Source organism: Lepisma saccharinum, chromosome 16 (assembly GCF_977018435.1).
Source record: "Lepisma saccharinum chromosome 16, izLepSacc3.1, whole genome shotgun sequence".
Taxonomy (NCBI): Eukaryota; Metazoa; Arthropoda; class Insecta; order Zygentoma; family Lepismatidae; genus Lepisma; species Lepisma saccharinum.
In genome coordinates this window covers 8,535,086-8,552,675 of record NC_139244.1, presented here as the reverse complement: position 1 = coordinate 8,552,675, position 17,590 = coordinate 8,535,086, and the positions used below count along the sequence as shown (strand labels likewise).

The 17,590-nt window shown below is 36.4% G+C and overlaps 1 protein-coding gene across 2 annotated transcripts in view; it reads right to left on the bottom strand.

Annotated features, from left to right (window-relative positions):
* The window catches only part of LOC146000245 (WD repeat-containing protein 20), a 44,614-nt gene extending 31,472 nt beyond the window's left edge, over nt 1-13,142 (bottom strand). For both annotated transcript variants that reach the window (XM_083137669.1, XM_083137668.1), the window contains exon 1: nt 12,884-13,142. In XM_083137669.1, coding sequence (XP_082993795.1) covers nt 12,884-13,135 — 252 coding nt within the window. In that variant the 5' untranslated portion in view covers nt 13,136-13,142. The remainder of the gene's footprint in view (nt 1-12,883) is intronic.
* Between the last annotated feature and the right edge of the window lie 4,448 nt (nt 13,143-17,590).

Here is a 17,590-nt window from a genome sequence, read left to right as displayed (position 1 = left end):
GTGCTCACATTCTCATATACAACGTATTTGAGCTTTACATAGTGGATGGAAGGAAGTGAAATAATTTATATTTCATAGCAGGAACACGAAAAGCAATGTATTTTCATACTTTGTTTGACATTTTATGCTGACCCTGTTGCTTTAAACTAGGAACACACAATATTAATGATTCAAGATCCATTTCGTACATAAATAAGAGTACATTTTTAATTGTAATTTGAAAATTTGTTAATATAGTGCATTGCTCGTTTTTCGAGTGCCAAACGTATTTATTCATTATTTTCAGACTGTTGTTTAAATGTATAATTCGAAAGTACGTTCTTGTACTGTAATAGCCCCGTGTCTCAGTTATCCAAGTTTTTTTATTATTATTATTATTGTGCCGGCCCCCGTGCCAGATGTTGGATGATTTCTATAATATGTACAGAACGAGAGAAACATTTGAGATATGATTGTAAATCATCATCTGAGGTTTGCAGAATGTGAATGTGTGGTTTCCAACCATGGGAGGTAGCTATGGCAGTGAGATTTTGTACCGAAGAATAGGTACTGAATAGAATGAGGAGTTTGTAAGACTTGAAAAATCTAACTGTTCAAAGTATGTTTGGGATTTAAAAAATGTTACAAACATGTAAAAAAGAAGAAACTGCAGACATAGTAAGCTAACTGTGTGAGCCAATGTGCAGGCCTTGTTGCTGCTTAAAAGGTAAAGTTCGCTTTTGTACTTATGACCTGGGGTCTAAGAAAATGCCATCATTATGAGTTAAGGTTATTAATTTATTCTGTTATTTTAATAATTCCAATAAAATGAATCTCGCTCAAACTGTGTTTTATCTAGAGAGAACCAATTATATTTGTATGATATTTAAATTTTGATTGTGTGTGCATAGATAGATATACATACACAATTTCCATATCACAATACTGCAGATGGAGACCAAGCTTGGCACCGTGGGTCTGCATGGGTTCTCTGTAATTGAGGTTAAAGCTACATGAACTTGTGTAAAGGATCAACTGATCTTGTTGTTGGGTAAGAGGATAATTATTTGATTTTATGGATACAGTTCCTATCATGTGTTAGGTAATAATCAAAATCTAATTATTGATAACAACTCGTTTGAACTAGTTTCCAAATTCAAATACTTAGGAGTAATATTAACAAATGAAAATTATATTAAAGAGGAAATAAAAAGTAGGCTTAATTCAGGAAATGCATGTTACTTCTCTCTTCATAAACTTTTGTCTTCTCCTTTAATATCTAAGAAACTAAAAGTTAAAATATACAAAACAGTAATTTTGCCTGTATTATTATATGGATGTGAAACTTGGTCCCTTACATTGAAAGAGCAACATAAATTGAGAGTATTTGAAAATAAGATCCCTAGGAAAATCTTTGGACCTAAAAGGGATGAGGAGACAGGTGAGTGGAGAAGGTTACATAATTTGTATTCATGTCCAGATATTATTAGAATGATTAAATCAAGAAGACTTAGGTGGGCAGGCCATGTGGCACGAATGGGAGAGGAAAGAGGAGTTTACAGGATTCTTGTTGGGAAACCTGATGGTAAGAGACCTGTAGGAAGGCCAAGGCGAAGATGGAGGGACAACGTTGAGATAGACCTAAGGGAAATTGGTAGGGACAGAAGAGTATATCGATCTTGTTCAAGATAGGGACAGATGGAAGGCCTGTGTTGCTGCAGCCATGAACCTTCGGGTTTAAGAAGGCTAGAGAGTTATACGACGCACGGTTTTAGAAGCGATATCGGGCGGAGTTACGGAGAGTGTGTCCTTGGCGACCAGCCAATAGCAGGAATGCAACGTTGTACAGTTAGGTTTGCGCGCAAGAAGTTCTTTATAAAATTCGCCACTTTAAGGCTCATCATTGCATGGGACACGACATTATGAACCTCACTGCCCAAGTCCCATGCATTTCCGTCGCCTACAGCCGGAGATATCGTTTCTCGAAGAAACAAGGGAAACAGCGCGTCTCTACACACACACACAATGACCCTTCGTTTTCTTTCAGGGTTCCATCTTTTTTTTTTATTTGCCACCTTGTTAAGCCCGCTGAGTTGTGTCTTGGTAAAGCTATGGGTGTCAAATTCGGCTGAATATGAACAATGGGGCCCTTCATTGTCGTGGGCGTTTACTAGCATTGCGAGTCTGAGTCACTTTCAAGTTCAGCGTTTTCGTAACAAGGGCGGTGTAAGATACTTGTACTCGTACGCCACAAAGAACAGTTGTGAGACGATTTAATATGGCCCTTATTGATTGATTAAATGTTGGTTTATTTTACTTCGCTTTTCTGCTACCTTTGGCTAATCGCAAAGATGAGGATGGTTGATGATATTATGAAATTGATGAAGGGACACTTAGAAACACCTACAAACACCCGGGATTCGAACCCGGGACCCCTGGCGTCGTAGCGCGTTATGAAATCCAGCCCTTATGTTCGATAGTTATGCAATAGTGTGTGTTCCGCGAGTGTTACTTAATAATTTCGCGCCGGCCCCCATGGTGGAGTGGTTAGCATATCGCGCTACGACGTCAGGGATCCCGGGTTCAAATCCCAGACTGGACATGGATTTTGTGAATGTCCATCCATGAATTTCATCATATCATCACTCATTCCCATCTTCGCAATTAGCCAAAAGTGACAGAAAAGTTAAATAAAATAAAGTAAATCAAATCAAATTAATAATGTCGCTCTCGAAACCTATTACAGGCACGAAGGGTAAAATATTACGTTCACAAGACAGAAATGTAGTGTATTCTTGCTTCAAGGAATTGGTGTCGGAAGAAGTGCGTGCTGAAACAGTGTTTTCTCATAGTCCAGAACTTACGGCTAAAGCGTGTGGTGTATGTGTGCATAATGTGTTGCGCATTATAAAACAGGGTAAAGTATCTACCACAGAAATCGGCGAACCCCTATTCAAATCTCCTGGGAAATATGCCAGAAAACAGAAACGAGAGTGATGATGATGGCCTTGCAGTTCATCTATAATAAATACATTCAAACTTCTTTCAGGTACGAGTTTCTCTTATATATGATATAATCCTGTGTAGAATTCTTTACTATATATTTCATTGTACTCAAATATCAGGTGCATGCATTATATATAAAAAGCTCAATATTGGACACGGCGAAATCTCTGAGTTTCCTTTCCGCTAGCAGTTGGTTTGGCAGCAGCGCGACAGCACTGGCTGCGTATTGGCTGAACTCATGTTCCTTCTAAAAGCGTACGCCGTATAGTTAGTTCGTCAGTTCCTATCATGTAAAGGTTCAAAATTCTACATCAGTTCAACAAGACCTTACCACCTTTAGTATCAGATTTTGACGAAAACTTGATACATTCAATTCTTCCATGGTGGTATAACCACATACATTTTTTGTCTCTAAACTATCCCAAATCTTGAGATTTCCTTCAGTTCTCGAACTCTTCATCGTGAGCTGCACTTCCTTACTAAAAAAATATTTCTCTTTTACAAATCATTCAAACTTATTTTAAAATTCCACACCAATCTCTTAAGCTATGAACTGATTCTAGCAAAGGATCTCTGTGTCTCTTTCAAGTAATGTGTTTGTTTAACCTGAGTGTATAAAAATGATCATTACAAAAATCATTTCTGATGATTTTGTTTATTTAAATTGGTTCTTATTTCTTTTCATTATACAAAGAAAACACTGATAAAATTATTTGTATGTTTTCGGCACGGTACATATAGATCGAAGTAAGTAAGTAAGTAAGTAAGTAAGTAAGTAAGTAAGTAAGTAAGTTAGTTAGTTAGTTAGTTAGTTAGTTAGTTAGTTAGTTAGTTAGTTAGTTAGTTAGTTAGTTAGTTAGTTAGTTAGTTAGTTAGTTAGTTAGTTAGTTAGTTAGTTAGTTAGTTAGTTAGTTAGTTAGTTAGTTAGTTAGTTAGTTAGTTAGTTAGTTAGTTAGTTAGTTAGTTAGTTAGTTAGTTAGTTAGTTAGTTAGTTAGTTAGTTAGTTAGTTAGTTAGTTAGTTAGTTAGTTAGTTAGTTAGTTAGTTAGTTAGTTAGTTAGTTAGTTAGTTAGTTAGTTAGTTAGTTAGTTAGTTAGTTAGTTAGTTAGTTAGTTAGTTAGTTAGTTAGTTAGTTAGTTAGTTAGTTAGTTAGTTAGTTAGTTAGTTAGTTAGTTAGTTAGTTAGTTAGTTAGTTAGTTAGTTAGTTAGTTAGTTAGTTAGTTAGTTAGTTAGTTAGTTAGTTAGTTAGTTAGTTAGTTAGTTAGTTAGTTAGTTAGTTAGTTAGTTAGTTAGTTAGTTAGTTAGTTAGTTAGTTAGTTAGTTAGTTAGTTAGTTAGTTAGTTAGTTAGTTAGTTAGTTAGTTAGTTAGTTAGTTAGTTAGTTAGTTAGTTAGTTAGTTAGTTAGTTAGTTAGTTAGTTAGTTAGTTAGTTAGTTAGTTAGTTAGTTAGTTAGTTAGTTAGTTAGTTAGTTAGTTAGTTAGTTAGTTAGTTAGTTAGTTAGTTAGTTAGTTAGTTAGTTAGTTAGTTAGTTTGTTTGTTTGTTTGTTTGTTTGTTTGTTTGTGTGTGTGAGAGAGAGAGAGAGAGAGAGAGAGAGAGAGAGAGAGAGAGAGAGAGAGAGAGAGAGAGAGAGAGAGAGAGAGAGAGAGAGAGAGAGAGAATGCTATGCAGCATAGGATAAGTACTACTTGTGGCAAAAGACTACCTGCATAGTTTAATAGAAGCTACAGGTTTTCTCGATTTAAGCTTTGTCATAAGTCTTGTTCAAGAAGTTGAAAGACTTATCATCTTTCTAATTCATTCAATCCAAAATATGAAATCACTTAGGCAACAACTTCAAAGCTGGCATTTATTCTTTAACAACTAAATCAAACATAACGATGTTATGATCCTTATCTTTCGAAACCAGAATGTTTTCGTAGTAGTATTTTTCATTTCTAGTTTTATCAATCAGTAATATGATAACTATTGTACTTTCTTAATCCACAAACTATATGAATGTAAACTACTTCTTACTTGGCACTACAACTCTTTGTGAGTTTTAGCCTGCTCAGTAACTTTCTTCCATTTAATTCTATCCTGGGCATTCTTCTTCCAATTTGAGATCTTCATTGTTCCAATATCATTTCTAACATCATCTTCCCATCTAACTTTAGGTCTACCTACTGGCCTCTTGACAAATGGTCTTCATTTATATATCTTTTTAACTGTTCTCTCATTGGACAATTGTTTGATATACCCTAACCAGCTTAATCTTTGGGCTTTTATGAAACATATTCTTATGCTTAATCAACTGGTCTAACTTGTCATTTGTTTTTATTCTCCAAGACCCATCGCTCATTTTGGAAGGGTCAAATATTTTTTCTAAATATTCTCCTTCCAAATATTAGTAGTTTTTGTATTGGGCTATCTTTCAGGGACCCATGTTTCACAGGCACATGTCGTCACTGGTCTAATGATTGTCCAATATAACTTAAGTTTTGATATTTTTGAGCAGCGATTAGGGATGTGCCGAAGCCTATTACAGATGTATGAAAATCGGCCAAAATTGACACATTGGCATCGGTATCGGCAAAAATCCGATATTTAAACCGGTACAGATTATACTAGAGTTTTACCTTCTAATAAGTTTTATATTCTAGTTTTGCAAGATTTATTGAAAATGTGGTTATGATTCGTCATTATTGTAGAGTTTTTGTAATAAAATTATTGCAAACTCATTCAGAGGATCAACCTAACTATAAATCGGAAATAAAACAGTACAACGCTGAACCAGGATCTGCTGTTGTATTGTAAATTTAAAAATGAATATTCAAACCTGAAGAAGTCCTGAGAAAATACTTGGGCATACCAGCTGCATCAGTATTCAGTGATTGAGTGTTCAGTGTTGCTGAACAGATTTGCGATAACAGAAGAAGTAGGTTACTTCCTGAAGTGCTTCCAAATCTCGTGTTTCTGAAGTTGAATCTGGCATAACAGGAATTCATTTTGCATTTCAAAGAACTGCTTGTGTACTAATGTTTAATCTCTTGAGAATCCATGTTCTTCTTAAAGTTTCACATAACATTTTGTAGATGCAAATGTACATTCGCATCTCTTGAGAATATATATGCATATGATATGCAATAGAAATGTACATAGCAAATTTATTTTTGTCATGCTGAAAATAACATCACATTTCTGTTTAATAATCTTATGTATCGGAATCTGTTAAATATCTGCGTCGGTATCGGTTCCAAAAATTATCGGTGAGTACATCGGCATCGGTAAATTTTCAGCTTCGTCACATCCCTAGCAGAGATAATTTTCAATATTTTTTTATTTGCATAACAAGCTTTGTTTCCTGCTATAATTCTTTTTCTTATTTCTTCTTCTATTGAATTATTGGTATTCACAATTGAGCCTAAGTATTTAAAAAATTCAACATTATCAAGACTCACTGTGTCTGTTATTAGTATGAATGTAAACAGCCTTGTAACATGTTTGAACAGGATGATTAAAGCAAATATATAAAAAAATATATGTAAATGTATACTCTTCCGTTTCTGGCACTGGACATGTAAACGTACTTTGACTTAAATCACTTAGCTAAACTACCTAGCACACCATAATTTCCCAGTATAGTGTAAACACATGCAAAATAATCTGTCCAGACCAAGGACTCCTGTGAATCATAGTCCCGTGTGGAGAAGGCTTCTTTATGGCATGAGTTGAAGGGATAACAGGGATGGTGCACAATGGATTTCGGGCTGAACATTCTTTTGTTTGTGGTCACTCTACACCTACTTTCAGAGAGCTACAAAATGCATGCCTGTGTAACATACATGCCATAATAATTTCCCTTGAGAACCACTGGCATAACTGCCTAACTTGAACAACTGAAAAAAAAATCTTAACAAAACAAAAATTCCAAACACTGAAAAATCACGAAATGACAATGCAAAGTTTACCTCAGCAGTGACAGAACCCCAGAGGAGCATTGCCCCCAACCTTCGACAGAAGTCAATTCTATGGGATGGGGGAGGGGGGGCAAAAGTTGATGGTTAAGGGCATCTGCAGGGGGGGGCAGAGAGGAGCAATTGGCCCCTCGATTTCAAAATTTATGCACATTAAATTACATTTCGTAAAATTATCTTGCTTGCTTCACTCGCAGTGCCATGGGGGTCAGCCATGGGCGTCGAATGATCCAAATGAAAAAGATCATCAGAGAGAGAATGCCTTGTTGCCCCATTATATTATTTGCACTCTATTGGCGGCAAGAATGGGCAAACCCTGATGGCTAAGGGCATATGCAGTGGAACACAGAAGAGCAATTCCCCCCCCCCCCCACCCGCACCTTCATTTCAAATGTTATGCAAATAAAAATAATTTCATAAAATCTTCTTCCTCGCTTCGCTCGCAATGACTGCCTTCCTCAGTCCTGCCAAGATCAGAGCTGTAGGTAGAGGGCAGCGGGGGTCTGCCATGGATGCTGAGCGATCTAAATGGAAAAAGATGTAAAAGAGAAAATGCCATGGCACCCCGTGAAATTATTTGCACCCTATTAAATCAATATTCTTTTCAGTTGAAAAAACTGGACCTAAAAAATTTTGTTGCTTGCTTCGCTCGCAGTATAAGCTACTTGTTTTCTGTGATGTATTTAAATAATGTGTGTTGTATATAAGTATTGAATAAACTTTGAATACATACACAACTTAGTATTAGCATGTTGCATATGTATTGCTCCATATTGCATATGTGTAAAACATATCTTGTACATGAAAGTTATACATGTTATATGTACAAAAATAATTATCTTCCGAATGCATTTATCATTTATTTTCTACCATTGAAAAATACAGTTTGTGCGCTTGTTTTCCATTATTAGCTAATGTGAAATTGAACTTGTTGAAAAATTATTTCAAATAGTTTGTTCCAAACAAATGCTTTAGCACAGACTTCTAGCCTCTTTTTGCATAATTTATGAGGATAACAACATCTTTGATACTACTACTGCCACCACTATTAACAATAATAATAATAATAATGTCATCATCATTGTTGTTGTTTTTGTTATTATTATTATTGGTACATTTATCCTGGTACTTGCCCCCCTCCCCCCTACCTGACAAAACCTGAACCAGAGTACGTGTAATACATAAGATTTACCTTCATCAACCACTTTCAACATTAAAATCTTAAAAGTTTTTGAAGAATAATAGTATTATATCAGGCGAAGCCAGGTCTAGCTCAGTTGGAACACCAATGGCACATTATCCCAGAGATCTCGGTTCAAGACAAGGTTGAGCATGAATTTTAATGAGTTTTCCAGAATCTTCATTTTTTTTCCAGAGTAGTCAATACAGGGTTATTCATAAGTCAATGTCACATTTCGGAGTTTTATTGTGAAATAAGTACATGACATATCAGCACGAATGATATAAAAAAAGAAAGACAATCTCAAAAACTCTGACAGTGAAAATTTACAACCTCTGCAACTACTGTAACCATTTGTGCAAAAATTAATGCCAGCAACTTTGAAACATATCCAATCTTTACGAATTTCAAATATTAACCCATACCAATTTCCAAACTTGAAAAGCTCTCCTGTTAATAACATCGGTAACAGTTTGTTATATCGGAGACACATTTCTTCATCTTTACAGAAGAAACTACTTACGGAAATGAGTTTCTATATGGTTTCCAATGTTCGTCGAGGTATTTTCTTTCATCGTGCAATCTATTTGACTGGGAAATCATGTATTTTTGAAGAGAAACATCTCACCGACGCACAAGCGCCATTGCTTTTGCTACGCGAACCCGATGCTGCATACGTTTGATGATGTAACCCCCCTGTCAAGTGTTTCCAACCCCTTCTTTTTAACTATGACTGCCTAACCTAACCTTATTGGAAATGGTTTGTGGGGCTATCCGTCAGCTGCCCGTGCATAATGTACAATTTGCACACGTGAGGAACACGATAGTAGGTAATTTTCTGTGAAGAAGGTTGGAAACACTGCATACCTACAACGCTAGTCAACCTCTGCCTGCCAAATTGTGTTTACGGAAGCGAAAATAGGAATAACAAAAACTACTCTCTATGTGAAAAATTGTGTTTGTTTTCGTGTAAAAAGCATAATGGCACCTTGAACTAAAGCATAATGGCACCTTGAACTATGTTCCACAATACACAATTGGTAAGTACGTAGGCTACCATGCGAAACTCAAAATATCCGATTTTAATGTGTCTCCGATATAACAAACTGTTACCATAACATCCAGCATATAGAAGTCCAAATAACATTCATCTCAAAACAACTTACACATCTTCATGTTCAACTTGTGAAAATCGCATTAGAGTCAGAACTTGAATCTTTCTACCAAACGACATTGACTACCATGATAGAATGTACACAGCAGCAGGTAAAAAATCAAGTATACTACAGGATGGTCCAAATGAAACTATACCCATAGTGGCCAAAACTAAACCAAATGAAAAGATCCAGTAAGCTGACTTCTATAAACACAATAGTCATACAGAAATACTAATACAGCACACAGCAGGTGTTGTAAATGAGCACTCTCGTTCTGAAGCCCACTATACCTCACCAATGCACAAGTGCCATTGCTTTTGCTACGTGAACCAGATGCTGCATACGTCTCATGACGTAACCCCCCTTCATTTGAATCACCCTGTAATTCACAGCTTTTCTCAATTCTACTGACCTACTTTCTTGCTTCCTCAGAATATAATCCATCTTCAGTTGTAGTTATCTGTTACAATAAAAGCAATATTCTCTTTTTCTCAGTGGGTCCAGCAGTGCACGATGTGGGGGGAACATGGGGAAGTTAAGAAAATTTTCATAAAGCATCCCTCCAACAAAGTTTCGGTAAGAATTTACAATATAGAGAAAGTCTCCAATTTTGTTAATTTTCGGTGTGCTAACTAATTTTGGCCTCCTAATCACGAATCTGTTGTAAAAAACCGGGGGGTCACGTCTGGAAATTGTACATTTTGATGAAAAATTGTATGTTAGCGCAAAAAACCATCCACGGGTAGCCCCACAAACCATTGACGTTAGCCCCAAAAATCATCCACGGGTAGCCCCACAAACCATCTTCGGGTAGCCCCACAAACCATTGACGTTAGCCCCAAAAACCATCCACGGGTAGCCTCACGAAACATTCACACAAGGTTAGGTTAGGCCTGTTAGGTTAGGTTCCATTAGCACTCATTTCACCCCTAAATTCATCGAAAAAATAGGGATCGTACTAGAATTGAACATCATAAATCATTTTCTTGTAAAACAACGGCGTGGTTGGACACAATGACAGGAGATTACATTTTTGTTCGTAAAACTACGCATATACACCTATACATATAAAAAAATTCAATCGGCTTTTTTTCAAATTTTCAGATGTGATCCCCGGTTTTTTTCAACAGATTCGTGATTAGGAGGTCAAAATTAGTTAGTATACCGAAAATTAACAAAATTGGAGACTTTCTCTATATTGTAAATTCGCTCCAAAGTTTCTCTATGTTGATCCATACAAGCATCCCTCCATCTTTCTCCAGTGGCAAACGGCCCACCCTCCCCCAACCCCAGGATAGTAATTTTCACTTTGGGGGGTTGGGCAGAGTAAGATTTCACATTCACATCTTGCCCTTCAGTCATAAAAGCTCATATTTTTACCTTCTACCATTTTTTTACAAATAATAAAACTGAATTAAAAATACCTTCATGTTGTTCTTAAGGGTAAATTTCTCGTAAGGGACAAACGGATTTCATCAAATTTACAGGAGAAATTACTTACCGAATGCAGTTTCTTTATACTTCTGGAAGTTCGGGGAAGTGTTTTCTCGCATCGTTCATTGAATTTTGACGGTAAATCATCTATTTTTCGATATAAATGTGTGACCGTTGCACGAAAGCTCTTGCATCCATTTACTTCCAGGTGGATGTAGCCTGTGCGTGATGACGTAATCCGGGCCAGTGTTTCCAAACATGCGTTTATGTAACTGGTCACACGTTTAAATTTGAACGTGATCAACGTGTTGAAAATTGCTCATTATTTACCGGTGAGGAGGAAAGTCGGAAACGTGTTCGGGAATGTAGTTTTGATCCATTTTAATGCGAATGCATGTTGTTTTCTACTAAAATCTATTTCCGACGAGCTATTGCTGCTGCCGCCATTTGCTTTCTGCAGGAGAGCACAATACACTCTATTGCTGCTGCTAGAAGCCGATGTTGTCCGAATGTCGGAAACGTGTTCGGGAATGAAGTTTTGATCCATTTTAATGCGAATGCATGTTGTTTTCTACGAAAATCTATTTCCAAGGAGCTATTGCAGCTGCCGCTATTTGCTTTCTGCACGGGAGCACAATACACGCTATTGCTACTGCTAGAAGCCAATCTTGTCCGTATATGCTAAATTGAACGAAAGAAGTGCTAATGGAACCTAACCTAACAGGCCTAACCTAACCTAGTAGGCATAATTTTTGGGCCAAAAGTTCACGATAGCCCCACGGACCATCACGGGGACGAGGTATGCCTACTAGGTTAGGTTAGGCCTGTTAGGTTAGGTTCCATTAGCACTTCTTTCGTTCAATTTAGCATATACGGACAAGATTGGCTTCTAGCAGTAGCAATAGCGTGTATTGTGCTCCCGTGCAGAAAGCAAATAGCGGCAGCTGCAATAGCTCCTCGGAAATAGATTTTCGTAGAAAACAACATGAATTCGCATTAAAATGGATCAAAACTTCATTCCGGAACACGTTTCCGACATTCGGACAACATCGGCTTCTAGCAGCATCAATATAGTGTATTGTGCTCTCCTGCAGAAATCAAATGGCGGCAGCAGCAATAGCTCGTCCGAAATAGATTTTAGTAGAAAACAACATGCATTCGCATTAAAATGGATCAAAACTACATTCCCGAACACGTTTCCGACTTTCCTCCTCACCGGTAAATAATGAGCAATTGTGCCGATCTTGCACTTTCTACGCTAGGTGGGGTGGAAACATTGCATATTGACTACGGTGGTGAAACTGTGACGGCCATTTCCCGTGTTACGGAAGGGAAGAAGCAAGAAGAAGCAAGCAAGAAAAATTACTCGATATGTCGCAAATATAGCTATTTTCGGTGAAAGAAGCGAAATGTCACCTTCAGCAATGTTCGTCAATGCAGAATACGTAAGTACGAATATCGAAATAAAGAAAATTAGGAAATTTAAGCTGTTTGTCCGATACGAGAAATTTACCTTCTTAAGTTCAGCCTTGCACTCTTGCAATAGAAACTGCATTTGACTTGTTTCCTTTACATAAGCATCTTGATGAACTGATGTTTCTGAGGGGAACCCCTCATCCATGATTTCAAGATGTAATTTAATCAATGGAATTATGTGAAGTTTCCCTGATGTCTCAGGGGAACAAGCGTTCCCTCTGTTATTGTAAAGTTAGATATAAGGTGCTCTTGGTTTGAAACAAAATAATTTCGATTATCACAAAAATTCAAAAATATGTGTATTTTTTTTTTTTTTTAGTGCCTCATTCAGAAACCATGAACATCTATTAACTAACATCTTATTAAAAGGGGACAACATGAAGTATGATAAAATTACGGCTTCTAACGCCATAAGGCTCTAGAACATAACACTACCGGTAACACTGAATGCGATACAACTGATGACAGTAAGACATCACTGTAATTATACGTGGTTAGGTAAAAATACAGACAATTTTCTAGAGCAACGCCAAAACTCACAGTAAAAGTAGTTTCACAGATCATTTAAGTAACACCTACTAACACTGCGTCCTAACTAGGTCTCCACAAATTTGGCCGTTTAGTGAAAACATGGATTACAAAATATAACATTTTGATTAATGTTGGAGAAAGAGTTAATGTTAGAAACTTTATCTTACCTTTTTAACTCCCTTGTAAACGTAAACATACAGTTCCCTGCCAAAATTGAAACATATTCTGTCGCCATTACCACTTGGATCCGGCAATGTTACGAATGATACACGCACTGACGTACTACCTTGAGTGTTTGTATAACCAACCCTATTGGGTCTCGAATATTCAGACAGAGTCATTAGTCTATATGTTCCTTCTCTAGTAATAAACTGAGTCTTTAATTCGTCCTTTCCCCCACCATCCACCTGCACCGCCATTTTACTTCGCTACAGCGAAGAACAAATTCCCGTATGATCACAATACTTGCGCGCGCAGTACGGAAACGGATTAAGAAGGTGAAGAACATTTGACAGTCAATCCGCGAGGTTTGCGATAAACCTACGGATAAATTCAGGAAATAAAGAAGGCAGTGTCTGCTGCCACGTTCTTTTTCTGCTGGAACCTCAAATAAGATGCGCGTGACAGCAGACTCGGTCTTTGTCTTAACGTGATTTCATCATGCTATGAAAAACTAAATATGCTGACCAAGGCAGTAATTTATTTTATTAAAAACATAAACTAAACGTAACGTTTCAACCTTCTAGCAAGGTCTTCTTCAGACTCTGTATCAAGTACAAAAGTAACAAGATACAAAAATAGGGCATTATATATACACACAAACATTACTCCCTCCAGACTATTTAGAAAGTTGTTTGGAACTTTCTAGCAGGTGACATTCACTTTCCAACTTTACTTTCACCTATTCTTAGGAATAGCGAGGAATGCAAACAAGAAAAAGGAAAACAGAGAAGAGGAAGAAGAAGAGGAAGGGATTATCTACGAAGTGAAATGTAAAGAATGTCAGAGTGTGTACATAGGAGACGAAAAAGAGGCTGAAAGACAGGTTGAAACAACATAGGGATGATGTACGACTTAAGAGAGAAAGAAATGCAATATTTAAACACACGAGAGAAACAGGACATGACATAGAGTGGGATGAGGCTAAGCAGATAGGAAGGGAGAAGAGAATGCTAATGAGAAAATGGAAGGAAGCCAAGGAAATAGAGAAGAAAGGTGAAGAAGACACAATGAACTGGAATGGGGGATTGAAGTTAAACAAAGAATGGAAGAAGATGTTAGAAAGAGTGGAAAGGTCAAGAGAGAAAGAGGAGAGGATAAGGAAGAAAAATGAAGGGAAAGGAGCGTGAATGAGCATGTAAATAGGTTTGGCAAATTATAATTAGTTTATTTAAGCTATTATATACATACGTGGATAGGTTAGGCAGGCCATGTTTGGTGTTGTTAGCATGTATTACCCAAGGTGCTAATACTGCCCCTATCCGCTCGTCTGAAAAAGGACCACAGCTTGTACGTATGTACAATGTATATTTTCCTGGTGAATATTACTGTTTTTTGTAAAGAAATATATACGTTCTTGCATTGCACTAAACTACCTATCTGAAAGTATATACAGTCTGGAGTTCCTTCTTTTTTCTTAATAAGAATAAAACATGCATACATACAGTACTACGGTACTTTACATTACTATTTGATTCTTCCTTTTGTGCTAAGATGATAGTAATTCCCAAAATGTACCTTGTACATGGAACCGTTGATTGACGATTTTTTGTGTGCTATTCGAATTTGTTTTGAATACAAAAATTTAATTTTCATCTGCATCGTTAACCAACTTTCACAAAAGCTGCATTATAAATAAAGAAGAAACCTATAAGATGGTCAACGTTGATAATACTAATACTCGCTATTCGCTAAAGAAGGAGTTACGGATTGATAAATTATTAACAGAAACGAATGATAAATTAGTAAGAACAGAATAGAAGATTGCTCTTCTCATTCCGTATATTTACACAAACTCAGATATGTCAGCCTTGCACTAAAAATTGAATAAATGTAACTTGCATTTGTTACGACTTCGTAAAATTTTGGTTACTGTTTAGTAGTGTTTAATATTTTTAAAAAAGTGGCCGTATGTCTTACTGAAAGATAAGACGAGGAATATTCTTTTTTGCATTATGTTAATTGGAGTACGTGAAAAATAAATTGAAAATTTTGTAAGCTTCCCACTACTTCGAAAGATTACGGGTTATATTGTATCATATAAAATACATTTGATATTATATGAGAGTACGACACATGCATTACCTACTTCTATCAGCTGTTTCATTTTATTGCAATAAATATTTAGTTTTTTTAAACATATTTCAGTTGAAAAAGCATGCATTTGGAATTGACAAGCAGATATTAGCACGTAATAAACAAACAAAACACAATCGAAAACACAACTTTCTCCAGTTTCTGTTGCCAGGTCGTACGGCAAGCAGGAGAAAGTTCCACCTTACAAGGCCGAGGATAAAAATGCTTGGTGCAACCCACCGCCGCCTAAATCTCCCGCCTGTCGTTATCCAGCACTTTGTAAAGTGGCAGATTAAGTGGCGATGGTGCAACCGGCCCTTAAGAGAATGAAATAAGTCCGAAGGAATTTTTTATGAACAAGCGGATAGAACAAGGAAACTGGTAATTTTAGTGAACCAAAAAAAGAGGGGGGTTGGACCCGTTGAATCCCCCTTAAATACGCTCATGGTTATACACATTATTTCCTTGTAATAATTATACATAAACTAAGTACAGTGTACAGTGCATGTACAGTGCAACTAATGTAATCTTCTCCGTGTATTTTCTCTTATCTGCACAAAAATATTTGATCATAATTTGCGCAACAGAAATGAAACACAAACTGAAATTGCTTTATGGAAAATAAAGTAAATAAAGTGAAGAATGTGAAAATTCCTATTTTGCACTACATAAAGTGAAGAATGTGAAAATTCCTATTTTGCACTACATAGGTTACGGTAAATATCGATAAATATAAGTTTAAAAAAATATTTTTGAGTGTCTGGACAGCAACCAATTTTATAAGCAATATTTTTTGCATGGTCTGAGAACACACACGCAACTGAACCCTTCCATTTACCTTGCACGTGAGCAGCACGGATATTTCATAGAAGAATGATCATTACAAAGCATAGCTTTCCTTTCTCCTATCGTTCCTTCTTCCATTATTTAAATCGGTACAGATTTGTAAAACTGCTGCACGTGTTCGCTCACCGGGGGCTACCCATCCGGAACTGGACGCTCGAAGCAGACGACAAACGAGCTCTCCCTAAGGAGTGACGTACTAACATGGCGGCGGCGTGTTTTCAGCGCAACGCTAGCCTCGCAACTTTGGAAGTCTCGTTTCTGCCTTAAACTGGACGCAGAGACACGCGAGAACTTGCAGGGGTCATTTTTCCAGGGTGCAGTTTTTAAAATTGTTGTAAAAAAAATTGAGTGGAAATGTCCATTGTGTTTAGCCTTTTAGGTGAAAGTAAAGTTGGAAAGTGAAAGTCACCTGCTAGAAAGTTCCAAACAACTTTCTAAATAGTCTGGAGGGAGTAATGTTTGTGTATATATAATGCCCTATTTTTGTATCTTGTTACTTTTGTACTTGATACAGAGTCTGAAGAAGACCTTGCTAGAAGGTTGAAACGTTACGTTTAGTTTATGTTTTTAATAAAATAAATTACTGCCTTGGTCAGCATATTTAGTTATTCATAATCATGGAAACAAGTCTTAATGGTGTTATAACATCATGTTATGTATGCAATTGCGTCTGTAACACATACTGTGAAGTTTTAGCGATTACTTACACAAAAATGTTTTAAGATTAGGTCCCTTAGCATTCTTCTGATAATAAACCTAAATGCTCTCGTAGTTAGGTTAGGTTCTGTTAACATTAAAATAATATCACTAAATGCTTTCTAAAGAAAAAGGTTCTAAATTACCTGTACATTCATTCCCACTAGTCATAAACTTGCATTTTTCTCGTCTTCATCTGTTCTTAAGATTTGTAACATCCTCTTAGCAGACGAATTACGTGGCAGGAGCAAATTTGAAGCTTATTCTTACTGCTGACACATGCGTGGCAGCAGATTCGGCCTTAATCTTTTCAGAAACTGTTCTTTGTGGAGCACGAGTTAATGATGAGCGAATAATTTTACACCGGCCTTGCTACGAAAACGCTGAACTCAAACTGACCCAGGCTTTCAATGTTCGAGAACGCCCAGAACAATGAAGGGTCGTCTCTTTCTCTCTACAAAAATTTAGATTTTTACACTATGCTTTGCTTTCTTTTCTGGTTGCGAGCATGTGTAATTCATTGGCGGGTAGGAATCAAAGAAACTCCGAAAATTATAAACAAAAATTATTAAGTGCGTAAACACATGACATATATTATTATACACTATGACTGACATTATGGCCTATCCTATAATTTAATATTAACGTATGTTTTCATTTCATGAAACAGATATTCTGCCCTTGTATTTTCGTCCTTCTATTTCTTGGTAACAACAATTTTAAAATTATAATTCCTGTAAATAAGACAGCTCTAGAGGTTGCGAGACATGAAACAGAAGAAAAAATATTTTTTGTAATAACTATTCCTGACGATAAATGTGTGGGTATAAACAAAGGATCATATTTACTACCTACGTGGAAAAGTATAATATTACGTAAAAAAGAAGTCAGTTATTAAAAACAACTATAAAAATAAAAGTACAGTCGCGCGGAATTATTATGCATTATTCTTTACCGGATTCTCAACAATAGATCAATTAAATTGTGAAAATTGCAAGTGACGTAAAAAAGTACTGTGCAAATTTTAAGGCTTTTTT